General features: G+C 42.5%; 1 protein-coding gene and 2 long non-coding RNA genes across 4 annotated transcripts in view; 2 read left to right on the top strand and 1 right to left on the bottom strand.

Annotated features, from left to right (window-relative positions):
* Positions 1 to 21,828, top strand: part of LOC137861048 (uncharacterized) — a 34,766-nt gene extending 12,938 nt beyond the window's left edge. For both annotated transcript variants that reach the window (XR_011099337.1, XR_011099338.1), the window contains 2 exons: positions 17,097 to 17,205; positions 19,691 to 21,828. This is a non-coding gene — a long non-coding RNA (uncharacterized lncRNA). The remainder of the gene's footprint in view (positions 1 to 17,096; positions 17,206 to 19,690) is intronic.
* Positions 15,159 to 25,795, bottom strand: LOC137861051 (uncharacterized). The gene is made up of 3 exons (XR_011099341.1): positions 25,692 to 25,795; positions 22,475 to 22,521; positions 15,159 to 17,828 (listed from the first exon to the last, which is right to left on the bottom strand). It is a non-coding gene; the product is annotated as an uncharacterized lncRNA (long non-coding RNA).
* HS6ST1 (heparan sulfate 6-O-sulfotransferase 1) overlaps positions 24,229 to 27,450 on the top strand; it is a 185,192-nt gene continuing 181,970 nt past the window's right edge. Inside the window, exon 1 of the mRNA XM_068692033.1 lies at positions 24,229 to 25,232. Within this exon, the coding sequence (XP_068548134.1) occupies positions 24,715 to 25,232 (518 nt within the window). The 5' untranslated portion in view covers positions 24,229 to 24,714. The remainder of the gene's footprint in view (positions 25,233 to 27,450) is intronic.

The raw sequence follows: 27,450 nt of genomic DNA, 5'->3' as shown, positions 1-27,450 counted from the left end.
GTTTCAAATCAGAGCAGTTGCTAAATTTACTGTGAAATGCACTGAGCCATCATATCTAAGAGGTTTTTCATGGCTAATTGCAGCATTCCCCTGTGCAATGTCTTCCTTAGCCTCAAAGACCAGGGATTGCAAGCCTGTGTGTAGAGCTGAGCTAGGCACTCCATGGTGTGTGCTGTAAGGATTCTGTGAAGGACACGGATGCTTTTTGGGTTTTGACTGCTAAAGCCATTAGCCTGGAGGAAGGGTTTGTTTTTGTTGTTTAGCTGCCAAACTGGCAGCCAAGAGAGGTCAAAAGATGCTCAGTTTGGGAATATCTTTAGCCACACATCCATCATTAGTCTTTTTAATTGAATTACTCTTTTTTTTTTTTTTAATAGAAAAACCTTTCATAAATCTACCTCTTCCATTCAGAAGTTGTTTCACTCTTGCATTGAGGCTGAACAGCTGGCAGAAAAAACTACTATTTGCAGAGAGGGAAAGGATGATTTTGCATAGGAAAAGTGTGTGGGGCATAGTGTGGTCACTTCACTGCTGCTGAATTTGCTGGCTGTAAAAATTCTCTCTGCAGTGGAAGGAGTTTCTGTCAGCAGACCTCTCAAATACCACCATTGCCATCATGGAGGGACCTGTCCCGTGTTTTCAGTGATTTGAAAATGGAGGGGATATGCTATAAGTGTATAGGGGTACCTTCCAGCACAGCCTCTTCCAGCTTGATGCTTCCTGGGCAGCATTCAGCTGTTGTAGTATTTTCAGTTCCCTCCTACATCCAGATTTTGCAAACAATGTGTAGTAGGTGAAAGATAAGGCTGACTGGTCATTTTTGATATGCAGTGTTACAAAGTAAGGAAAAAAACTGCCAGGGTGGGCCGCATGTGTATGTGGTGAATGGCGGTTGGCAATTTGTGTCCTAGATTTACAAGTCTGTCTTAAGCATCCCTTGTTTGATAGTTCGAGGCTACAGTCAGAACTGACACGTGAAGGGGCTGCTCTGATGCTTGAGATACTACCAGAAAAGTGTGAGGAGAGTAGATTTGGTTAAGTTCTCCTCAGAGCAAGATGTTAAGTTAAAAGCAAGTTGTGTTGTGCTTTACTTGCTTTTCACCACCGGGAGGAGCTGGTAGAATAGGTTCCCCAAATGCCCCAGGTGACTGCATTCCAGACTTTTTTAAACTTGGTAGAAGCAGAGATGTCTGTGAACTGTGTGGGGGTTGTGTGCGATATCCTGTGGGGTTCAGGATAAAGAGCAGCTCGCTGCCTGTATGTTTGCCACCTGCGCTGCTGTCTTGGTGCAGAGAAGGCAGATGTTCCTTTCAGCTCAAGGTCATGCTTTAAATAGCATATTGCATTGGATTAGGTGCAGTAGAAGAGCCAGAAACCAATCTACAGAGGGTGATTTGTAAATATCAGACGTGTCAAACCTATCCAAAAGCCAAATTCAGCCTTCAGCCAAGAGTATGTATGCACAGGCCTCTAGGTGGTTCAGATTCTTCAGACACTCTTCTTGCTTAAGCTAGCAGGCCCCATCGCTCACGCTACAGCATGGCCAAGCATGTTGTGGGAGAAAACAGTTGGAATTTTCACACTTTTTCTGAAAAAAGTGTTATAGCTCAGTTGTCCTATGTTTCATAGCCAAGATGAGAGTAGTGAAGAATTGCTGACATGCTTTAAAAGCCAAAGGTAATGTTGGAAGAGTGACGACATGGTGTCCTCTCTCAAGACAGCAGCTAAGAGATAACAATTGGGATGGCTGTGACAGTGTTAAATCAGTCCAGTCATTCTTTCAGAGAATGGGCAGACAGGGTTGGAAGGGATCTCTGAAGATCATCTAGTCCAACCCCCCCCAGAGCAGGATCACCTAGAGCACCTTGTGCAGGATGGCACCCAGGTGGGTTTTGAATATCTCCAGAGGGGACTCTACATCCTCTCTGGGCAAGCTGTTGTAGTGCTCTGTCACCTCGCAGTAAAGAAGTGTCCCCTCATATTGAGCATGAACCTCCTGTGCTTCAGTTTGTGCCCATTGCCTCTCGTCCTGTCAGTGGGCACAACTTTCTAACTCAGTATCTAACCAGACTTCATTTTTGTGCAATATGGGTGAAATACGTACATGGTTCAGAACATAGATGCAAACAATGTATGGACCTTCACAAGAACTCTTGGGGAAGATACGTTTTTTCAAAAGGTATCTGAGGATGGAGCAGTTGACTGTACTATAACGCGGTGTATCATGGAGCAGGGCTGTCTTGCGCTGCAGGAAGAGAAATGGAAGAGTGTCAAGCACATTTCCCTGAGCTAGAATTTGCTTCTGATACTACAGCATCTTTTGATAACCTTGTATAATTATAACATCCTCTGGTTACCTTCAATAACTACAAGCAGACACAGCGTTTCATAGCATGGAGGCGGCACAGGTCTGTTGCTAAAACAAAAGACAGATCATCACAACAAAATACCAATACCACTTCTTGTAGGCTGCATCAGGTTCTTGAGCACCTTGCTGTTGCCCGTGGCTGTTCACCCACAAGATTTTGGAACTGCACAGAGTAGCTACTGTCCAGGTATTAGCTATAGTAATCAGGTTTATTCAAGTTTTATTAACCACTGCTACAACTTTGAAAGGCTGGGGCTGTTTATGAACCTCCACCTCTACTTAGATACTGACAGAATAGTTGCAGAGATTGATTTCAAGAGACCACATAACCACACAGGCTAATAAGGGTGCTTCAAAAATATTTTTGCATATGATGAGCACCTATCAGGCTCTACAGCAAATACAAAAACTTATTGAGTGATGGAAGAGCATGTAAGCAGTTTGAATATTTCCCTTTCAGATGCTGGATTTGGGACTTTGAGCTAATAACCTAGAGTGCAGAGCATCCAAAGTCCCTGGAAGTCTTTAAGATTAGGTAGCTGTGAAACATTTAGCTTCTTGGCTCCTCAGATGTTGCCTGCTGCCCACTGTCAATGCGCTGCAAGCTCAAAGCTGTTTGTCTCTTAACGTGAAATCCCACACTGGGATTCACAAATGTTTCTTCCACATGTCTGTAGGCATCAGGCAGACATACCAGATTGCCATCAAAAACTGCTTTGGAGGGGGAGAGAATGGGCCCAAGTGCTTAATGTTGGTGTTCTGTACCCAAAACAAAGGCATTTTCCTAAGGATAATGTAAGCAAAGTTGCAAACACCATCCAGGAAATCCTGGACAACAGTCCTGCAGTTTACTGCCCCTGTAAGGATTTGGGGTAATGACTGTCACATCTGTTTCTATTAGCTGCAATGTCCTCTGTTTGTTCTTTTTGTTGCTAGTTTCTTTTTCCATCAATGTTGTATATTTCTGTTACATGTGTGAAACCTGAATATATCGTATATATTTACAAACAGGTATCAGTTGAGACTTCAATGCTCACAAGGACAAGAGTTACAGATAAACCAGAACAAACCTCAACTTTGGATATATTGAGAAGTTACTTGTAAATTGTTCACATCTTAATTCCTCTCTAAGGGTTTTTGGTAAATACAACCAAAGAAATGAGCTAAATTTAGCAAAATTGTAGGACATATCTTGTACAACCAAATATTTGAAAACATGGAAGTTAGCTATTGGGGGAAAAACACCTTATTCCTCCCTTTCTGCTCTCAGATACAGATACTTAGATACAGATACAGATACTCAGATACTGAAATGATTCTGTATTCTGCTGATGCTCTTACATCTCCCATAAATATCCAAAGAAGTGATGCTGTTCCTGTTCCCAGTTCAAATTCTAACAGCAAACATTTGGTAGAGTTGTGTGTTTATACCAACACATCTGAGCATCACAAGTTGTGTCTTCAATGAGGTCTTGATTGAAGAGATCAATAGTTACTGTTAAGCCTCTCCAGAAGTGGCTGAAGTGGCTGAAGGTAGACAGTAGCAGACTTACCAAGCTAAAAGTTTTGGCAGGTCCACTTCAGTTTTCATTACTAAAATCCATCCAGCCAACACTATTTCTTGCATTCTGGAAACTAGGATCAGAAAAGTGCAGTATGTATCCCAAGTATTTTTCTATCTTAAACACAGGCAAAAAGAAATGTGACACCTTTCTGAGAGGTGAAACAAAAGGGTAAATAGCATTTAACAAGTATTAAAAAAATATCCCTAAAACTGTTTTTTTTTTTTCTGTTTTGCCTTTTGCCATCTCAGTGACATTCTTGCATTCTTTACATTCTGAGTAAATCTCAGATAAGCATGAGAACCACACTATAATGTGGCAGGACCTGCAGTATAATTGTTTGAAAAATGGTGTCTGTCTTCTTGAGCGCCTTACAGAAATAAACAGTTAAAATATTGAAATGTTTGTCCCAATGCTTTTATGTTTACATCTTTACAATCACAACCCAAATTGGGTTTTCATTGCAGTTGAGGCGCAAATGCCATGACAGATCTCCACATAGATTTAAAATCATTTGAGCAAACTGTCATTAGTTAAAACAAAGGGATGTGCCATCTGCGGATTTTAAATTCGGACAACCTAAAAGGCCAAGGGAAACATATCATGCCAACTTTTTGTCAGCTCATTCTGATTTGTATTTTGTTGATTAGTGTTTTAGGTTACACATACACTTTAGATCTAGGTCTTTGTTAGAAAAGGGCAAGCCTTTTCTTTTCCTTTGTCTGCTTTATATTCTGTGTTTGGTGGAAGGAAGAATTAAATGTTTTTGTTTAGCTGGAGAAGATTTTATTTACAGAACATATACTGCAGTACTACCAACATCATTAAATAGCAACAGGTAACAGCCTAATGCACCTAAATGACAAAAATGCCATTACTGTTTCCTGTCTCTCCTTCTTCCCACTGTGTTCCTCTCTCCCTAGTTTTCTGTGAGCTACCATCCAAAGTTATTTGCAGCAACCAAGAATGTTGTTGGCTTTTTTTTGGTCACATTCTTCATTTTTCATGGCTGCATGCTCTGCAAGAGTGGAAGTGTTGGCCTAAGGAGTATTTGCTAATAGCTGTTGTCCTCTCTTATCCAAGCACACTCATACATCTTGCATTCAACACTGGCTCGCTTCTCTTCCACATTAGAAAAGCAGTGATGAGGAAAATTGGTCATATTACATGTATGAACTGTTCTCTGAGTTATTCTTGGTAACAGTGACCCAGAATGTCGTTTGGAGAGGTTTGGTTTAGAAAATCAAATTAAAGAGGAAAACAAACAAACAAACAAACAGTTCCAAATGTAGGGAGATGATATAGGAAGCCTAAACTGGTACCTTTAGGAACAAGTTAATGGAGGCAGTGAGTAAATGCTAGTCAGAAGGGTAAGGAAGTAATATCCTTGTCTTAACCACCAGTTAAACCTTTGTCTTAAGAGTGGTTAAAGGTTGCGAAATGGAAGTTAAATGCTTAACTTCATATCTCTCACAAAACCTAGGAACATCAAAGTAAAGAAACAGTGAAGGACGTAACAAATTAATCCTTTCCACGCAACAAATGTCTCCTTAATCAAGTAGGAAGACAGGTCTTTCATGACAGCAGAAGCATTAGTGGTACACAGAGCTGTAACCAATAGTAATTTTGAAGTATTTTAAATCTAAAGCTACTTGTGTTGCCAAACATGAAACCTGAGTCGTCTTCCTTCACTGCACAGGAGAACGTATGACATGTGGAGGCCATATCGTGGTATACTGCAGCTGAGCATGTGGATTCATCTTTTCCATGGAACTGGTTTGAAGTGTTAGCTATGCAAAATCTACTAGCTCTTTGTAACAGCTGAAAGTTCTTATCACCTTATGGAGAAAATACAGGGTAAAAAGTTGATTTACAATGTGCAAGAAAACTGATAAAACAAGTATTTAGATTTTAAATCCGTAAGATATAAGGTAATGGGTTTTTTTCCTCCCATAATCCAGTTACAAAGTAATGGGCTCTAAGATATTTAGATTCTTGTCTTCTGAAGAAGAGCCCTGATAGCTTGCCAATTAATTTTCTTTTTTATTGTTCCGTACTGAAGAGGTAGAACTATGGTACAGGCATTACCCATCTCATTGGCCACCTAAATTTATCATTCAGTCCTTGACATCATTAGAACCAGAGCCTTCGTTTTGCAAGACACCTCTCATAAAATGTCTGAATACTGACTGACAAAGGAAGGGAAAAGATTGAGAGCTAGCTGCAAGTAGTTCTTTCACATTGTAACCGAGGGATTTCAGGTGCCTGTCTTTATCTTGGTTAGCAGCATTAGCTTAGCAGTTTGAATTTAAGGAAATACTGGTAGGAAATGCCTAAAAAATGGCTGCATGGTGCTTATGGCCTTGTGAAAAGTGGCAGCTGCAAGATCATTTTGTAACACTAGTTCGTCTGGTTTTATGTCTGTTTTGAGGTATACTGTCAGAGTAAACAACCTATGCTACCTGTGTATCTATGCCACATTTTTAAATGTCAGGCTGTTTCTTTATGCTATCTTACTGCCTCTGTTCTTGCCTTCCTTGCAATTTCAATTAACTTTTGAACATAAGAAATATCTTTGACAACACGAACTTTGTGAAAAGTCTTTAGCTATATATCAGGAAGAGACAAACTTCTCACTCGTGGGAAAGCCAGGTAGCTTGAATTCTGCCATTCTGAGATGCACATTCCTAAACTGAATATTAAATATTCTGATTTATACCATTATATACTGGTATGTACACACATGTTCTTATCTATTCTGATATGCATATAGTAGTTTGATTTGCCCTGGCATAGCTGAGATGTTGTATAGCTGCAGATAGGGGATGTGAAAGAGACAGGCAGAAAGCTTTGGGAGCATGCTAAAAACATGGGAATTATGTGAAGCAGGGGGTGAATTCAGAAACATAGTGTACAAATCTGTACAAAACCAGGCTTTGTTAGTTTTGCTGTTCACAGAACAACAACAGCAACAAAGTGTTATTGGTCCAGATAAATCGTTCATGTAGCATAGGAGTACATACAAACTCTGAGTGGAATAGCACTAAGCATTAGTTCCTGGTGATAGAATTCAAAAGCAAATCTTTTTTTAGTCTTCGTCATTATTAGACCCTTTTTCAGATCAGGCAGTTATTGAGAATCCAGGGCAACTTTTCCATTAGACTGTTGCATTAGTATTTAAGCAAGTGATTAAAGGGACAAACAGACTGCGTTAAGCAGTACAGCTTCAGCAAGACTGCACAAAGGTCAGATGTAATAGGGGAGTATTTTCTTCAGAAGTCATACCTAAGTTTTTTTGTATTTCTTTGTAGGGCAACTAAAGATGGCAAAGATTTTCATGCTTGGGAAATAGAATGGAAACTCTTATTTTCACAGTTCATAGTTCAGTCAGCAATGGCAACTTATGGTCTTGGTGCCTGCTTTTCCAAGTCAGTGGCAAACTTTCAATCAAATTAATTCCCATCACATCAAGTTAACTGTCTGAGAAACAAAAAGAGAAAAAATAATTCCTTTCATACACATTTACTCTTAATTGTTTTGTAATCAGCTTAGGTTCCATTTGTAATCAGAGAAACCAAATCAATAGTTAGCTAGACAAATGTGCTATGGAGGCAGTCCTTCCTGATGCCAAATATGAAAGTTATGCCAGCTTGCAGTGTTATGACCTTTCCAGTCTCACTGTTAGCAATGCTGAATCTTCAATTTCATGATTGTCAGGTTGTCAGAGCACCCTCCAACGTGAGGATGTTTTACTATGTACTTCTTACCTCAGTAATTGTCATAAAATCTCTTCTGGATTATCCTTGTAACATGTTTTTGAAGTAAGCTATTCTCTTTTTTAAAAATAGAAAAACTAAGAAGGTAGACAAGCAAAAATGTAACCATGTTGCAGAATTCTAGTGCCTTTCCTGCTGTTTCTATACTCAGAATTACAAGTAGATTCCTCTTTTTTTTTTTTTTTTCAATTGTATTAATTTATTGACTGTTTCTAGGAGAGTGGTAATCTCTTTTAGACATATGCTTTGCTGTAAGTATTCATCTGAAGAAAAGCTCTTAAAAATCTTTGTCAATATAATCTTTTTAATACTATTCCCAAACCAAAATACTAACATTGACAGTACCGATAAATTTGTGTTTCCTTAAGATTCACGATGCATTAAAACATCCAAATTCTCTCAGGTTTTTCTCACTATCTAAGTAGTACTAGAATCTGTCTGGCATCCCAGAATTGATGAGTTCCAAGTGCAAAAATATACTTTCTTCACTTGCTTTTTAATTTAATACATTTCTCTGATATATTTTTGGGCCAGGCCCAGAATCGGTAGTATTTCAAACTTTTGTGACCACTAGTCACATTTTTGACACACTTTGTAATTGGTAAACTCATAAACCTAGACCAAATGGAAGTGATATTATACAGGGATTATTTATAGCTAATACTGTGTATATGTGTTTCTGGGGTCTTTCCTCTTGCTTCCTTGTACAGTGGATACTAACTCTCTAGTATCAAAAGCTTTCAGGGAAAGGAAATTTGCCCCTCTGAATTTGTAGTCTTGGAGGGATGTGGCATATCAGACTCCTCTGGTATTCTCTTACTTTTTAAACCCTATTGGAAATACTTTTCTGCTGAAAAAAGGTTGAGTAAGATCACTGACCTCGTCCTATATGAAAAACAGAGCATTACATATGGGTTGCTGATTTAGGTTATTGACTTGCACACCACTAGTCAGCAGATTCATGATCTCTGGTAACAGTAAATAAACAGTAAACAGATATTTTTACCCGGTGGCCCTTGCTTCTAGAAGTCACTTCAGCAGTACCTTGCTGAAGTATATTAGTTTTCACTTGAGGCAGCTGTTGACCTGGAGTGTCATTCAAGAAGAGAGGGCCAGTGAATTTAAGAAGTATTCTTTCAAAATTTTCACAGTAAGAAAGTTCTAAAAGGTTGCACTCTCATGTCACAGTTCCTTTAAATGAGCTGGCTCTGGTATCAGAACAGCTGGCTACAGTAGCGTGGCGCTCAGAAGAGCCTGTGAAATCCCCCTGAGAACCATGGAGTGAACAAGGAAGGAAAGGACTGGATAATCTCTTTATCAAGAGGGTATAATGGGACTAAATGGATGCAATTCAATAACGGAATAGTAGGAGAATACTGGGTATTTCAAACACTGTGTTAATACACTGTGTTAAGTCACAGCTAATTGGCATTTTATTGCCAACTTTGCCAGTATCTCAAACTGCTGCCTGCTAAATTGCATCAAGTGTGAAATGCAAGTCATATTTCATTCATCAAAACACTGCTAAAAGGCCAGCCTCAACCTGATTCTCTTCCAAAAGTGTGCAAGAAATGACTGAAACTGAAGTAAAGCAGTCAGGTGTCAGAAAGGAAGGAATGCAACCTAAAGTATGGAGTGCAGTAAATCAATACCCAACCAAAGAAGTAAGACTGAAATGTTAACAGGGAATTGAAACTATAAGAAACTGGAATAGAAAGAATTGTTTACAGATATAGCAAGTCTGCAAATCAAGATGCAAATGTTTGTTCATGATAAAGTGCTATTTAATTAGAAAGGCTTAAGAAAATTGGTGGCATAGGGGAAAAAAATAGAAGTTTCCATTATTGGGAAGAGATGCACTACTCACTTCCAACAGAGCCTTGTCTCTTCAACGCCAGGGAATATAGAAGAGCAGGAAAGAAATGAATGTAAATGAATGTAGGCAACTGGTGACAAATTAGTTATGCAGATTTAAACAAGGGAACGTGGTGGCTATTTGAAACTTTTTCAAATCTTGTGTGCCTGTTCTTTCAACATCTCCTGTTGATCTCTTCGAGGTCAACAGAAAATCCTAAGTGCTCACAGGCTTGGAGTCCTGGGAAATGGAGTTCTTAAGCTACTTGAGAGCAGCAGACTACCATCTAGGCAGCAGAGCCCTACCTTTGTGAAGGTAAGGAAGAGTTTGTGCCTATGGTGCTAGCCAGAGAGCACAAGGAAGAGGCTAGTGCTACAACCTACATGAAATGAGGAAAGCCTAAGGACCCAAGAATCCAATATTATGAGACCCTGTCACAATGACTTGTTCAGTGTCTAGCTTTCACAAGAATACACAGTATTTAGATACCATTGCATGCATTTACTTATAATACCAGCAGGGCATATTTATTTGAATTCTGTAGCAGGAGAGTTTGTAATTTTAATGAAATATAAAACCCATTAAAAATGAGCAAGATCTAAAAGCCTAATCTCAATGACTTTTAGACACAGTGTCTGGAATAAGATGAGCTGCTAAGAAAATGCTAAAAATATTCAGATAGAGAATCAACTGATTCATGTTCTCAACTTAATATATCAACAGGATGCACCATTAAAAATGAGTAGTGATGCAAAACTCCAGATAGCAAAAGAGAACTCTCTGTTCTTTTAAGAGATAGAATTGAAGAGAGATTAGAACAAGGTCAAAAGATGACAGGACTTTAAATAATGCAGAATGAGTACTTATAAAGGAAAAATAATAAAATATAAACTTAGTAAAACTGTATGATTGCCAGCTGCTTAACATAAACATGTGGTACTATTTGGGGGGTGGCTTTGTTCATACAGGTCTATTAATTTGGGATAACTTTGTTTTCTTATTCAGGATAGTGTGATAATATTAAAAGCTTAAAGGGGAAACAAGCTTGCTGCATCTCAATTAGACTCATGAAAACTAAATTTACCTTTGAGAATGCTGAATCAAAGACTGTTTGGGTCCAATAGTGTAGTTCACCATACTGTAAAGGCCAGGGTAGTTCATAGTACTCTGACCTGTCTTGTTATATCCTAAACTTCTTGTGTTCAGTTGGGACAGATACAAATCTATTTTCATTGGAACTAGCTCTTCTCTTGAAGTGACCTCTGAGAATCTTTCATGATGTTTTTCTCAGCGAGTTCCAGTAGTTGCCAACTGAAAAGATTAGATATTCAAGTGTCTTAAGCTAAGTGCACATCTATACATGTCTGCATTTCCTGTGCATGAAGCTGCTATAGGGTAGGAACCATAGGGTTTGTGCTTCCTGTAGGACTATGGCAAAACAGCACAAAATCGGGGACTTGGGCAGTTGTTCAGGCCAATATTTTGGCACATGTCATGCCTTACAGCCCAAAGTTCATAAAATTTGTCCTGCATTAGTAAACTTAGGCATGACATCCAATGATTATCAAGCATACCACACTGCAGAGAAGGATATGGCAGTACATTGTGATATGGCTTTAGTTCAAATATTTCTCTTTATATGATACTTTCTGAAAAGTTTCTGGTCTGTTACTGTGATAATCATCCATTAGCCAAGGTCATAAGCTACTGATAATAGATTTCAGTTCTCATGAACAAATGTTTTTCTAAACCCATTTCAAAAAACGGGCTTTTTTATCACTTGCTAGTGGTTGCATGCTTCCATATCAGCCTGTTTAAGATGTTCCTATATTCACATTATATTTTTTAAATATATATGTTGAAATTTTCTGCGAAGAATTGTTAGCATGTGGATCTACAGTGAGGTCTTTTTATGGTTTAACATGTATCTATTGAGAGGATGGCAATACATTGCAGAGCATCAGTATCCTTACCTTGGTCCTGGGAGAGTGGCACATATCAGCCACAAGATTTTTTTTTTTCAGATGGTGTCCAGAACACTTAACGGTTTATCTAGAGTGAAAGCATGGTGTTCGTTTTTGTTATTAACATTACCATCTCATTTCTCCAGCATGTCACAAAAGTTGTCCAAATTGTTTTTCCCTAAGGGTAAATGGCTGTATGTTTTAGACTCATCTTTTGGAGCTATAACTCTTAAGGGGATAGCCTATATAGGACGAGTTATGATAATTTCTTCTCTCAGCTGCCTATATTATGCTTTCCACAGAGGCTCCTATTCCACCCTGGTGCAGGAAAGCTTTGTTATTTAACGAGCTCCCAAATAATTGCAAATGATTGCTGACATATTAGGGGAGGATAAAATCAATGCCAGCTTACCGTTTTGTGAGTGTCGTGGTTTTACTCAGGTGGACAGCTGAGCTCCACCACAACCGATCTCTCACTCTCCCTCCTCAAAGGAAAAGAGGAAGAAAATATGATGAAAAGGGCTCAGGGGTTGAGATAAGAACAGGGAGATTACTTAACAATTATCGTAACAGGCAGAACAGACTCAGCACAGGGAGATTAGTAAAATTTATTGCTTATTACTAGCAAGCTAGAGAAGTGAGAAACAAAGGAAAGAAACCAAAAACTCTTTCCCCCCCATCCACTCTCTTCCACCTCCTCCCCCTGAGCAGTGCAGGGGAACAGGGCAATGGAGGCTATGGTCAGTCTATAGCACTTCATCTCCACTGCTCCTTCTCACTCTCTCTCATCCCCTGTGCTGTGGGGTCCCTCCCACAGATGCCAACCTTCCCGAACTGATCCTGGGTGGGCTTCCCACAGGCAGCAGCTCCTCGAGAACTGTTCCACTATGAGTCCATACCACAGGGTCCATCCCTCAGGAGCACACTGCTCCAGCCCGGGTCCCCCCCGGGCAGCAGCTCCCCCTCCATCCCCTGCTCTTGCATGGGCTCCTCTCCACGGGCTACAGGGCTGGCCCAGAATCTGCTCCGGCAGGGGTCTTGCACAGGCCACAGCCTCTGTCACTGCAGGGCCACCTGCTCCAGCGGGGGCTCCTCCACGGGCTGCAGCGTGGAGCCCTGCTCCACTGTGGTACTCCATGGGCTGCAGGGGGACAGCCTGCTGCACCAGGGGCCTCTCCACAGGCTGCAGGGGAACTTCTGCTCTGGTGCCTGGAGCACCTCTCCCCCTCCTTCTTCACCTTCAGTTTCCTTCTGTTTTTCACTCCTCGTTCTACCAGCTGCTGTTGTCCAGCAGGTTTTTTTTCTCCTTCCCTAAATCTGTTCTCACAGAGGCACAAACCACATCACTTACTGGCTCGGCTCTGGGCAGAGCCAGTCCCTTTGGAGTCAGCTGAGACTGGCCCTTATCTAACATGGGCAGGTGATTTTTCTCACAGAAGCCATCCCTGCAGCCCTCTGCTACGAAAACCTTGCCACGTAAACCCACTACAGAGTTACTACAATTCAGCTTATACCTCTCAAAAATCTTGGGAAAAAGTTAGAGGGGCAGCTGGGTATGGAAACCATAACAGTTATTCCTACAGTTCCTGTACAGTTAATATCTGTACCTTGCACCAAACCCATTCATAGAATGACAATTATTTGCAGAAAATCATCCCGAGGAACCTTGGAGGAGAGATAATGAAAGAGGATTTTTGCTTTTCCCATTTTGATCTTCCCCTCTGCAATATCTTTCAATTCAGCAGTGTGAGGGTGCCAGAAAAGAGCACATTTTCCTTCTGTGGCTTCTGCCAGAAAAACAGTATTGCTGGGACAATATGTGTGTATGCTGCCCTCCAACTGCTGCTAGGCCAACCTGTGTCTGAGAACTAGCCTTCCACAGCTGTTTTCAGTACAATTGCTATAAAATCTGTGAACATTGCTGTCAAGCCAGAGGGGCTCATCTGCTCAGGCTACCAGTATGCCTACACGAATGCTACTAAAGGTGGGATTTTTACGATCTAACCAATATTGTCGTCAAAGAGATGACACTCTAGATGGCTTCACTTCAATTTGCTGTTGTAATCCTGGTGCTGGAGCATGTGCACTTTGGGCTATTTTGTCCTGGAGCCGAGCTTCCTTGTCAGAGGTTGCGCTGGCAGAGGACACCAGGTACTGTCAGTCCAGGGTGTGCAGCTGCTGACACGGCTGTGCTGCTGGAGTGCATCCACTTTGGCAGTGTATTTGTAACCGTGTGTCAACTGCAACCTTACATGCTTCATGCAGACAATGGAAAGCCTGGATTATACCAAGTTACTTCACATGTTTTTTGCAGAGCTGCATAAAAGCTGTGGCAACAAAATACCTCACACTTTTCATTCTCTGCTTATCAGAATTTGTTGTTTATCAAAATGAAAATGGTCTCCTGCCCGTCTACATACATTTACATTTCTCCTTTGGTTTCTTTTTTTTTTTTTTATGCAGAATTCTTGACTCTCTCGAAATAAATTGCACACAGTTATTTGGAGGAATTCTTGCCAGTTCAGTAGCAACAAAACACTACACGGAGGCTTGACCTTATCAGCAGGCAATTGTTTGCTCCTTCAGGCTAAGAAGAGCAAAGTACTAACCACAACTTATCTGACTTTCTGTAAAACCAGCACAAAACCTTCTCCAAGATTTAAGTTACTTCTAGGAATGACGTGGAATTTTTCCAAGTATGTTTTTGCCAGGTTACCTGAAAAATAGTAATGAGGCACTCACAACCTCTTTTGGTTTCTGCTTCACTGAGAACATTCACATTCTTTTCATAGGTGTCAGCAGTAGTTATCAGAAAGATTCACATATTCCTTGAAGGGATGCCATGGAGAAGTGTACTTGTACTGCCTTAAAGCTCTTGCTTCAATATACAGCATTCTGGTTTTGTATCTTAGACTGTCTAAACACCTTGCTCCCCATACCCTCCTTCCTAAAGAGAAAGTCCACTGGTAACCAAGCCAGCAGCAGGGGCAGAGGAAATTCTGATTTAAAAGTGCATTGTAAATATACAGCTTGGCTTTTGCTTCTAAACAGCCCTTTTTTTTTCCTGTTGTTTTGCATTTCACAGAATCATAGAATCACAGAATGGTTTGGGTTGGAAGGGACCTCAAAGACCCCTGGCTCCAGCCCCTTTCTCTGGGCAGGGCCCCCTCCCACCAGCCCAGGCTGCCCCCAGCCCCATCCAGCCTGGCCTTGGGCACTGCCAGGGATGGGGCAGCCACAGCTGCTCTGGGCAGCCTGGGCCAGGGCACCACCACCCTCATAGTAAAGAATTTCAAACTTTAGTAATGCAAATGTCTAGCCAAATGTCAGTCTCTCTTCTGAACTGATGCAATAGTTTAACACTGACACAAAGCCCCAATCTCTGGGCTATGCTTCTTAAAACAGAAGATGTGTTATTCATAAAGTGGTTCTCCCTAAAAACGGAGCACTTCTATAATGTCTTTTACTTCTTAAACAAGCTAACAGCATATTTATATATAGGTAGTAAATGAAACAGTAAGAATTTCAACACAGGTCTAGAAAAAGGGGGGGGGGGGGGGGGGGGGGGGAAGAGGATGTTATACCAAAGCAAGCTACTCCGCATTTGCATTTGAAGCAAACTCATTATTCCGAAAGAAATCATTTTTATTATAGAAGAATATCCACACTGGAAACTGTTCTAATAAATTTCACTATACTGCCAAGCACCAACTAGAAAGAATAATACTTTTATTTTGAACAATATCCTGCCTACGAGAACTCATTTTACTTAATGTCATTTCCATTGCAAGAATGGTATTAACAGTACATTTCTGTTCAGAGGTTCTTATCTCAGTGCTCTCAGGAGTTGTCTTCCAGGAGGTTACCAAAGTGACAGGTATGTGGAAAGCTTTAATTTTTTGGTTAGAAAGAGAAATCTTTCCCTTTCCATTCCGTAACACACCTTTCCCTTAAGTTTAGTCTTGTTCCACAACAATCTCCTACATACTGTTAGGAAGTGCTTAAACACTGTCTTGTCCAGTTCCTTTGGGAAGCACAACTGTGCAAGTATCTGTTTCCATCAGCATTAAAAATGATTTCTTGTCTCCCATTTCAGTAGCCTTTTCATGAAAATTCTCAGCAAATCGAGGAAGCTAAATTTGAAAAAGTAATTTTCCTTGAAAAGCATTCCATATTTTCATAAGTTCAGCTTTTCTGTTTTTAACTAAGGACATTCCTATAACACTTTTATAAACAAGAAGAAAGTGTTCCCTTTTGCTAGGAAGTAATACTCTTTCAGTTAAGGAAGGCAACATTAGTTTTTTATCACAGGGTAAAGTATATGCACATCAGCTCCACCTGTGAAAAGGGCAATGACACAGCACGTGTTACAGCAGCGTGCAGAGCACAGCCCCATGTCATCAGCACAGGCCCATTGCACTGTCTCCAACAAAGCCTCGAACAAGGCAGTCTCTGTTACAAGTTTTAATCCTCACTGCAGTACAAGGAAGTAAGGAACTAGATTGACGATAAAAAAAAATTTACCAACTTGGAAAAAGAAGATACTTAAAACAGCTAATTAAAAGAAAAGGCCCTAGTAACATTAAAACTCTTTTTAACAGTTGTACAATAAAAGTGAGAGGTTAAAACATGGTAAATTAACTAGAAGTTACCATCCATATATTCTGTTTCTTTTCTTTTCTCTGATAAATGTTTTACAGCAATATGTTGGTGTACTTTAAAACATGCAGAAATTGGCAGGACTTCTTTTGCTTAGGTTACATTTACTGTCAGTGACAAAGAAGTCTTGGAATTTCTCCTGTTTCCATCCAGCATCATCCAGTGGTTGAAAAGTGGTACAATAAAAAGAAGGTAGCACTGCATCCTCTCAGTGAGCAATGTGGCATTCTCTCCTGTAATTCTGGTTGTGAACAGCTGTTGATTGTAAGATTTCTTCCTCTTAACAAAGGAGAATGAGGCAGGAAATTTTTTATTACAGCACATTTTAAATAGAAGTACGTAACTGGATTTGTAGTGGCAGAAGGAGGAATCAGATAACTGAAAATGCCAGTGTCTAGAAATAAAATGTGGAACAAAATCCAGCACAAGTTCAGTGTAACTCTGTTAGCTTGTTTGTTTTGTTTTGTTTTTAACCACAGACAACTTTATGCTTACCTGCCCTGTGAGACTCAGTGAAAGAGTAGTTGGGGCTTCTGCATTTCCACTAAAACCAAGTAATACATTTGTATGGTATTTCTGATATGTATACACTAGTAGGCTCAAATTTATTTTACTTTTCTTCTTGTTGTTTGTATGAGTCTTTCATCCCAGCCAACTGTAATACCAGTGTACTGCATGTATAGATATTATGCTTATTTCAAGGGCTTTTTATTTAAATAAAAATTGGAGAGGTGGAAAACTCCTTGCCACCAGCTACCACTGATGCTTAGTGTAGAAATCAAAAATAAATGAAATAAATAAATAAAATGATATACAGGTAATTTTTTAAGTAGATCGAGCTTGAAATACATAAGCCCTCACTCCAGAGGCTGTGCTGGTTCTACAGTTATTTCCCCGTTGTGCCTCTATCAGGATGCTGATCTGCTACTGCTGATCCACTCTGGAGTCGCTGCTTTGTCTGATGCAATTAAAGTTCCATTACCAGTACAGTGTGGGCCAGATCACTTGTCTTCTCCTTCTGGTAAGTCACTGGGTGGCAGAGTTCAGAAAGCGGTGATGTACTGCCTCGGAGTGAGCAACCCAGAAAAGTGAGCTTGAAAGGCAGTGCAGGAAAGCAGCCTCACACTACAGCCCTGCAATGTGACATTGGACCCGCAGTTTTCATTTTAGCCAAGAACTTGTCTGCCAGGTGGCCTTTTAGCCTTTTCTTCCCATTTTCTTGTTGCTGTGGCCTAAAAACACTTAAATCTCCAGGGCTCTTTTTGTGTTAGCTTTTCTCTCTAATTATAAATTAAGAGGACTTAATTTTGATCTTGCAGTCCTCTTGAATTTTCCCCATCATCTCAAGTCTTGACCTGGTATCTGTTATGCAGACTCTCTCAGTAAGATGCCAAAAATCGCAGCCGTGGTGAGAAGCCCAGCTGCAGGAAATCCCCAGGGGTCGCAGTGCCAGCGCTCTGCCAGCACCCGGACCACTGCCGGAGTGTGCTGGCACCCGTGTGCATGGCCGGCAGCACTGCAGGGAGGCTGCTCCTGCTCATCTCTTGGTTCTCAGCCACACAGCTCCTGCTGCACAGAGGCAGCTGTTGTGCAACTTCTTCCCATTTATTTCTTTTCCCGCTGAGATAATTTTGTGGTAGTGCCCTGAATATTACAAAAGGAAGATTTTTATTTTTTTATTATTCCTGCACATTTTTTTTTCAACAATAAGTGATTTTTGAGCCAGCAGCTTTTATTTGTTCAGAAAGTATTCGGACTTTTTTTTTGCCAAGTCTACAACTCCACAACTCTTTGCTATGTTGTGTGTAGGAGAAGCAAAATTGAAAGAGCTAATTCTGTGGACACAAAGCAGAGGCTGTGATTATCCACAACTTGTCCTTCCCTTCCCTTCCCTTCCCTTCCCTTCCCTTCCCTTCCCTTCCCTTCCCTTCCCTTCCCTTCCCTTCCCTTCCCTTCCCTTCCCTTCCCTTCCCTTCCCTTCCCTTCCCTTCCCTTCCCTTCCCTTCCCTTCCCTTCCCTTCCCTTCCCTTCCCTTCCCTTCCCTTCCCTTCCCTTCCCTTCCCTTCCCCTCTTTCTCTCTCTCTCTCTTTTTTCTCTCTTTTTCTCTTTCTCTCTTTTTTCTCTCTTTCTCTCTTTCTCTTTTAATCCGTTCAGCAGTGTACATCAAACTCCTTGCAACCTTCACGTTGTTGACTCCATCTAGAAGCCTTCAAAGCTGAATTGTACACATTTCCAGTTTAACTGCACATATGTAAGCATATGATTGCTACAGAGCCAGCTTATTGTATAGCTTTCAGTTTACTTACTTCAATATATAGCTTCTTTACCTGAGGCTTACAGGGGAAAGTGGTTAGTTACTTTTGTGCATCTCTCTCAGTTCTCATGAACTTTAGCATCCCATCTTTGTCTGTTCACCAATAATGTTACAACATCAGCAGGGAAGAATGAATGCTGTTCTAATTAGTTATTTCCCTGGAGGATCATACAGAGAGATCGAGTCAAAATCCCATAAGCACGTTTGTTTTAGAATTGCAATTTCCAGACTGAGTTGTCAGGTTTTTGATCGAGATCAAGGAACTGACGGGATAAAACGTTAAGAAACAGTGTATGTGTTCACAGGCCATTTATATGTCAGAGACAAGTCTATTCCTAATACATGGCAGCTTTTAATGAAGAGAGGGGAAAAAAGTATTTCCAATAATCTTTAGGTTGTTATGCCACACAGAAAAAAAAATAAAAATTTGCATGCCAGTAAGCTTGGCCAAGAGCCGATCTTAAGCTTCGTTTCACTGCAGAAGGCTCTTAAGCCGTTCATACAGAACTGACTCCAGCTCCATTTTCTGACCGTCTAGACACCTGCTCTGTCTGTAGTTAGTCAACATGCAGAAATTTTGCTGTCTGCACTGACTTCCTTCCACGATGAGGGACCACCTTCTTAGTCTTTCTAGATACGTGAGATTAATATCCGTACCAGAAATCAAAAGTTTGTGTCCCGTTTGTGTTTTGAGGGTTTCACAGTGCAAGGCTGAAATGGTTATACTTTCTCTCTGCTAACAGGCATGTCACAGTGGACAGCTGCTGTATTAGAGAGAGTCTGGGGGAAGTCAAATCTTGTAGAAATCAACCTCCCCTTACATTTATTTAATCCCCATATACAAATGGGTAATAATGCTAATAATATGCCACCAACAAATAAGCTTATCCTTTCCGTCCGTCCCAGACCTCATCATCTTGCAGCTGTTGTGATGCAAGTAAGAAAAAAAGAGTTTGAATAAGGAGCAGCTGACATCTTGTGCCTTCTTTATGAGTCAACAAACTCCTCCCTTCGATGGATTAATACCCTAGAAACTATATATGCTTCAGCTGCAGTCCCAGTTCTAAAATGCAGATTTGATCTCTGTCAGTGCTGAAGTTAGACTTCCCTGCATTTAGGTTGGCCGCTAGGGGCTTCAGTATTCAAATTTCTGCCGATGTTTCTGAGACTGTCTTTGGTCTCTTGCAAACAGGAAACCTTTCCAGTGGCCCTAGAGAAGTAGTGCAAGAGCCTTGAATGAAAACGAGATTTGCCTGATCTGGTAGAGTTTGGCATCATTCAGTATCTGCTCCCTGACTGAAACAGAACTGTGCTGCACTCCAGGAGCAGTGATCACTGGCTGTAAGAGCTCGGTGCTGCACTGGCTAACCTGTGGTGCTAGCACCCAAGCTATACATCCTTTTCACCAGTGCTTCCAGTATGTTATGGGTTTATGACTAGGAGTGCAAACATCACAGGAAAATGGTGTGTGAGCACTGCCACTCTGTGCAAATGTGTATGGCTGGGAACGGCTCCTGATGCTGCTAACAGCAGTGGATGAGGAAAATAAGTTTATGAACCCCATTTCTACACTTTATGAAACCCTGTTCTACACTTTGCCATAGGCCTAAGTATTGGTATTACAGGCCAACTGCTAAATCCTGTGACTCCTCACCATTCACTTGGTTTGTGTTACATGCATATCCCCAAGGCAAATGAGAGAATGGTATGCCCACTTTTCCTAATCAGCCAAAGGAGCAGGGGAAAAGTAATCCAGATTGGAATGAACAAGGTAAATGGTTTGCTTTAACCTACTTGGGGGAACAGGGAGCTTTTCCTCAGGAAACAAAATAAATATACTCTTTTTTTTTTCCATAATATTGAGTAGTAGAACTATTTTGGTGCTTTTACTGAGGTATTTTTTAGGATTTTCAAGTGTTTAAGAAGATTATTTCTGCTTTGGTTAGCTGTGTTATACTAGTTTGCAGTAAACTACAGGAACTTCAGTGTCAAGAAGCCTTTAGACTCCCCCTGCCTAATAAAGCTAGTATTTATTTATTAGGCTCTGAGATAAGTACTTCATTGAGGTTTTGGTGGCAGAAGCGGTATGTGGTTTACACATTTCCTACTCCCGTTTTCTCATGGGTGGTTTTGTGTAATAAGCTGTCCACTCTCACTATATCTAGGTTTGTCTTCACTTCATTATTAATTCAGATGTTGCTCTTCATCTGATTTCTAGCTGCAAATACATAAACCTCAAGCTCAGGTATGCATTAGTAATTTACCCCAGAGCAGACCTGTCCCATCCTACAGGTCTAAGTGCTGAGCATAGATACGGCTTGCTCTCACTGCCAGTAACAGTGTGGATGCAGGCTAAGCTGTCTGAAGGCTCAGTCCCTGCATTCTGCAATTACTTGGAAAGAGCAGGAAGGGACAGGCTGCTGTGCTGGGACCCAGAGCAAGGCCTTCAGGACTCCCAGGTGAATACACGGTACTGCACCTTGCTGTAAGCCAGTATGGCTTTGCATTGGCTCTCCTTGCTCCAAGTCAAACCAAAATTACTACTTAGCAGCTTCCTGGCAGGGAAAGCATAGCCCCCGTGGGATATAAAGCAAAATATTACATTAGATCTTAAGCTAAAGATTCGGGCATCCAGTGGACAGCAGCAAGCAATAAAACACTTTTCAACTGCTATGCAAAACTTGTGTATATTTTGTGTTGTTATCTGTAAGAAGATCTCTAATCTTTGTATCTTACTCCCAGCAGAATCCTACCATGAATAAGTCATGAGTGGCAGCTTAACTGTCTAGGTTGCTTTTGACTGGGAAAATGGTTGAATATAGACCAACTTTAGGTGACATAACTAGCATAAGCCTAACTTCAGTTTGACTTCTTCTAAAGTGTAAATTGAAAGTTAATACCTCCACAGATCCGGACTATTGTGAGGAAATGTACAAAAACAATAGACCTTTCCAATGTACCTGAAGAGACTTGGAAATATGAAAATCACTGAGAATCAATGGAATTTATAGTCCTGTATCAGCTGGACTCCTCTGAAAAAGCCAAACACAGTCTTTGAATTTGCTTGTATTAGGAGAGATTCTGCTCTTTCTGACAGATCGGGAGTGGAAATTTGCTAGATATCTCAGTTTTACGTTAGTATAAATGAGTAATTTGAGACATTGCTAAAACTGGTCTTCTGTCTAGCGTTAAGCACAAAATAAAGGAAGCCATGCTGAAAAACAAGGTAAAACACATGGAGTCCATGCTGAGGTTTAATCTCCAAGCACCTAAGATGTGATTTACTTTTCCAGCCACTCCAAAATCCAACTTGCATCAGTTCAGATTGAAATGGAACATGACCTTCAGTTGTCGATGCCAGGGTGACCTCAGGCTTTTGCACGATTTTCAAACAGATGGCTTGTGAGTGTTAAATGTGTGTCTAATATAACCTTTGTGCTGGCCATGAAGGTGACGTAAAATGTTACGAATTCTGAGATGGAGTATCACTATCTGAGGCTTGCTTGAGGAACAAGGGACATTTGGCAGGCTGCAGTAAGAATTTCCATGTGACTTAACAGGGGCTGTACAAACAGGGAAGAGACACAGTGGATCCTAGCGTACAGTTGAATGACTGAAAGTTAAGCCATTAAACAGATGGGGGCAGGATTTATGACAGGAATGGACTGCAAAACTTATTTGTCCAACCTACAGTGCAAAGGATCAGACAGACACCAAAAGGTCGAAGAACTTTTTCAGTGGGCTAAGGGGGGGATTTATGTTTGCATTTGCCTAGAAGAATGCAGAGAGATGAAATCTGAAATGTGTCTCCCCTGCTCACGGTTTAGAGATAACAATACAAACTTTTTTTTTTCCCCTCCAAAACACTTTCATTCTACATAAACATTTAGTTTTTAGGTGTCTCAGTGATTGCAGATTGTCACTCTCACTGCCTCACAGGAAACAGAGGTCTGCTCCTGGAGCTAGTCAGACTTACCATGATGAATCCCAGATGAGACACAGGAAAGCCTGGTGAGGTCTGGCCTACGAGAGAAAGATTGATCTTGTGATGAGCAGTAATGGCTAAACGCATGGTCTAGTTAAATTCAGAGAATAAGCAGGCAGAGGTGACAGTAACAACATGATTTTATTATTATTATTTTAATTTCCCATTTCTTTCCCCCGTTTGAAGTGGAATGGCTAGAGAAAGAGTAAATCTTCCTATTTTAACTCTGCTCAGATCTTCCCAGGTTTAAGAAAAATTCTGGTCTAAATTAGCATGGATGCAGCACTTGATGTATAATTCCCTGTGTAGCAAAGAACTACTTTGTCACTGTTTTCAGTGGAATTTTACCTTAAGTAAAAATAAGGATTGATTTAAGTATTTGCTTAAGTGATCATATTAGGCGAGTCATAGCAGTAAGCAGCTTTGAAATACCAGCATTTCTGCCACGCAGAATTAGCAAGGAAGGATTCCACAGCATTTCGGTAAAAATGAAAGCGTTGGTCCCAGAGCTTTGGTTTAGCAGCATCTCCTAGGCAGGATGCCTTGTACTTCTTGTGTGTGGGCGCTTATCAGAAAGACACATGCCTTCCCACCACTTCCACTGTGTTGGCTGTTCCACACTGCTGGGTGGAAGGTGCTGCAGCAAAGAAAACTGTTTCTCCATATTTTCCTTTGTGGTACGTTTATCTTTTATAGCCCATATTGGACATTTCTAAGTATTTGTATGTTTACAACCATGGGCAAATACATTGCAATACTAAAATCTGGACTGCTTTTTTGTACTGCGGTGTATAGCCCAAATGTATACAAATCTCACATATATATATGCCTGTATTTCCCAAATCAAAATATAAATTTCAAACCTTTAAACTGAGTTCATACTAGGCTGCTGGATGCTGCCGAACTTTGTGTATAAGAATGACATCATTGTTTCTGGAGTTAGTAGCCTACATGAAAAGAGGCGAATCAGAAGCAGGCTTTTAAGAGGGAAATATCAAACAAAAAAATGGTATGAGCACAATATATGATGCTTTTGGGTGCTATAAACATTTTATCGTTACTTGTTTGGGAAGAACTGCATAACTCACTGGGGCTCCACAACTCGTGAGTGATGCAGCCATCTCAAAATCTGGCAGATTTATCAGTCATGGAGTTCAAATGAAAATCTGGGATCTCATTTCCTCCTAAGTCCTTAAAATTTGACACAGTGCTTAACAATGGCTCATCTACACACATGCTGTCTTGTTGCAAAACGCAACTTGAATTAAAAAGCTTTATCTGCCGGGATTTTTTTAAGGGTGGGTGCTAAAAATCGAGGCAGAGTACTTAAGAGTACTGGGAACAACTGTCACCAACAGAAGCAGGTACGGGGGATGCAGCATCTTAGCTGGAGATTTTGCTAGAAGTTAGCACTTGCTCCTGTTATTAACTCTACACGGACTCCCGCCTAGGTGGTGGCTGTCACCTCACTGCCCCCTCACGCAGGGCACTGCCACAAGCAAGGGCTGCACCTGGCAGCTGCCGGGCAGCGCCGTGCTTAACCGCTGGGGCTCCCGCACTGCGAGCGAGCCCCGTGGCAGCGTCCCCGCGGGGTGCGAGGCCGCCCGGGCGCTCAGCCCGAGGCAGGGCGCTGACAAACTTTCCCGCCCCGACCCCGTGAGGGGAGCCGTGAGGGGAGCGGGGGCCGGGCGGGCGCGGGCGGAGCCGCGGGCGGCGGCGGGCGCTGTGCATGCCGGGCGCGGGCAGGAAGCGCTCGCTGCCGGCCGAGCCGAGCCGAGCCGGGCCGGGCCGGGCCCCAGCGCAGCCGGCAGCGGGGGCGGGCTCGGGCTCGGGCTCGGGCGGGCTCTGCCGCGCCGGGGCCGGCGGGGCCGGGGCGCAGCGGCGGGATGGGGCTGGCTTCCTGAGGCGGGGGGCGGGGAGGGGGCTGGTTCTGCGCTCCGGTCCCTCTCCGCCCCCTCCCGCCCCTCCGCCCGAGTTAGCCGCTCTGCCGCGGCCCCTCCGCAGCGCCTGGCTGCGGGCTGCCCCTGCCCCGCTGCCGGGGCGGGCGGGGACGGCGAGGAGCCGAGGAAAGGAGAGGCGAGGCGAGGCGGGGAGCGGCCGGCCGCCCCCGGGGAGGCTCCGCTGCGGGGCGCAGGGGGGAGGCGGCTGGCACAGGCGCCCGGCTCCGCCGCCCGCCCCCCCGGCACCGCCGCCGTCTGCTGAGCGCCGGCAGCCCTGGGAGATGGTGACACATGAAGCGTGCGGGGAGGACCATGGTTGAGAGGACCAGCAAGTTCTTGCTGATCGTGGCCGTGTCGGTGTGCTTCATGCTCATCCTGTACCAGTACGTGGGGCCGGGGCTCAGCCTGGGGTCGCCCAGCGGCCGCTCCTACGCGGAGGAGCCGGACCTGTTCCCCACGCCGGACCCGCACTACGTGAAGAAGTACTACTTCCCCGTGCGGGAGCTGGAGCGGGAGCTCGCCTTCGACATGAAGGGCGAGGACGTGATCGTCTTCCTGCACATCCAGAAGACGGGCGGCACCACCTTCGGCCGCCACCTGGTGCAGAACGTGCGCCTGGAGGTGCCCTGCGACTGCCGGCCCGGCCAGAAGAAGTGCACCTGCTACCGGCCCAACCGCAGGGAGACCTGGCTCTTCTCCCGCTTCTCCACGGGCTGGAGCTGCGGGCTGCACGCCGACTGGACCGAGCTCACCAACTGCGTGCCCGGCGTGCTGGACCGCCGCGAGAGCGCCGCTGCCAAGACGCCCAGGTACCGGGCCCCCAGGCCGCCCCACCTGCCCTGCCCTGCCCTGCCCTGCCCTGCTCTCCTCTAGCCTGTGCCTGGCACCTTCCCTCCCTCCGCCGTCCCGGCTGCTCTGCCCTCAGCCCCTGCCCTCCACCAGGTCCCCACAGAGCCCTTGGCAAACATACATCTTGGTGCTGCTTACGCTCGTTTCTAAACACCTGGTTTTCATCGCTCGCCGCCTTCTAGCACCCACTATACCTTTGTAATCTCCTTTGCCCTGACCTGCGTGTCCCTTTCCTCTACCTGGAGCTGCTGTGGTGCAGCTGAGGTGCACGCCGGTCTCACAGTCCTCACACACACATGCACCTAATCTGCCTGATGGGTTTTTGTGCATCGCAGAAACATCCCCTAAACACCCGTTCCTATGTTCCTCCCTGTAAATTTTGGTGAGAGACCTGCTGTAGGGAAAGAAGATACTCGTACCTGTTCCCTGTGGCCCCTCATCTGTGCAGCAGGCGAGTGGGAGAGCTGTCCTAAAGCACCCACCAGTGCCTCCCTGTTGGACACGCAGTGTGTTCCTGCCTTCTTAGCCTATTATTTCTCTACCTTGGTCTCCTCATACGTGATGAGCTTCAGAGGAATTTTCTGTTTGAAGTACGCTGATAAAGACAGCGGCTTATATTAAAATCGCCAAAGATTATGTTCTTATAACTCGGGGTACCTTTGTGCCTTTCATTGCAGGAGGTTTTGTTTAGTTTTTTTGTTGCTGTTTTTAAATTGATCACTTTCTTAACACTACACACGCCATCCTTAACTTGTCTGTGTTTTTATCATGGCACTTTGTATCCTGTTTGCCTTGAGGTTCCATTCTTAAATGTATCTAAAATCTTATCCTAACATATGCCATATGCCTTATTTATACGTGTGTTGTTAGTACCACACATAATCCCTTTTCTGAAAAGTGACCTTTAAGAAAGTGTCTTTTAGCATCATAGCTGTGTTTTCTCTGCATTTTTGAAGCTATTTTTAATCATTTTTCTTTCACTGGAGCTGTGGTGCTCAATTGCTGGGGTCTTTATTGTCTCTGTCATGATTGCTGCTGCTTTCAACCCGTTTTGGTGTTAGTCATCCAAGTACTATACTCAGACTGCTGTCATGCTGCCTGACCCAGGAGCAGCAAACTGAAGCATATATCTAAAGGGCTGAGCCTAATTTAGGCTTTGTTTTGGTCTCTTATTTTATTAACAAAGGGCTTGAAAACACTTCTAAGGAAAGTACCCCGAGCCTGTCTGATTGCTGTTGAGCTTTTACTAGTGTTCTGAGGAAAAACGCTCAAAGTTCAAATCTCATGTAAAAAAAAGAAACAACAAAAAAAAAATACCCATTTTGTGAACCTTGGCACTTAGCTAGCAAACCATTAACCTTTTAGAAAGACCTGTGTAGTGTTATAGATTGTCTCAAAGCCTTGTGTGCTTCCCTTGGTAACTTTGTACTCAAACCTGCTCTGTGTTCAGTATTTAACTGTGTCATCCTGTTTAGCAGTTGTGGTGTGGTGTTTGTTTTTTTGTTTTTTTTTTGTATAGGTACCTGAGAAGAGGGCACTTCAGGTTGTGAAGTAACAATTAAATTCCTTACTGCAACTCTGGGAAATAGAAACCCAGAAGCAAATGCTTGTAAATACGATTTTCTTTGCCATTTGTTTTTGGAACGTCAGGAGCCATAGCCTTCATAACTGTCTTATTTCTGGATATGCAGGAAATATAATGATTCCTGTGCTGTTCCCTTATGTCCCTGCATATCCAGAAATAGCTCTGCTTAATGTTGTCTCTTTACTTCCCTTTAATCTATATTAGGACTTCATTTTCAGCAGTATAACAGCTATGATGTGGAAGTTTTAGATAATCTAAGGTTATCACCTTGGTCTGTTAAACAAAAAAGCCACATTTTACTGTTGACTGTCTACTGGGGTTGGTTTTGGTGCAATGAACAGCTGCTAGCTGTTTTAATAATAGTGTTCTTAGGATACTGCAGTCCGGTTCAGTGACCACCTTCTGCAAAAAAAATTTTCATTTCTAAGAAAATTGAGACTATGAGACAGGCAGTGCTTGCGTAAAATAGTCTGATGGATTTTCTTTGTCAGAAAACACTTAGTCTTGTATTATGTCCCCTGAACTAAGAGCAGTGCAACTTTATGCATTGTGAACACTGTGTGTCTTATGGTGAAACAGGACTTCTTAAATTT

Source organism: Anas acuta, chromosome 9 (genome assembly GCF_963932015.1).
Source record: "Anas acuta chromosome 9, bAnaAcu1.1, whole genome shotgun sequence".
Taxonomy (NCBI): domain Eukaryota; kingdom Metazoa; phylum Chordata; class Aves; order Anseriformes; family Anatidae; genus Anas; species Anas acuta.
The sequence above is the reverse complement of the archived record's forward strand: the minus strand, read 5'-3'. Positions and strand labels throughout refer to the sequence as shown.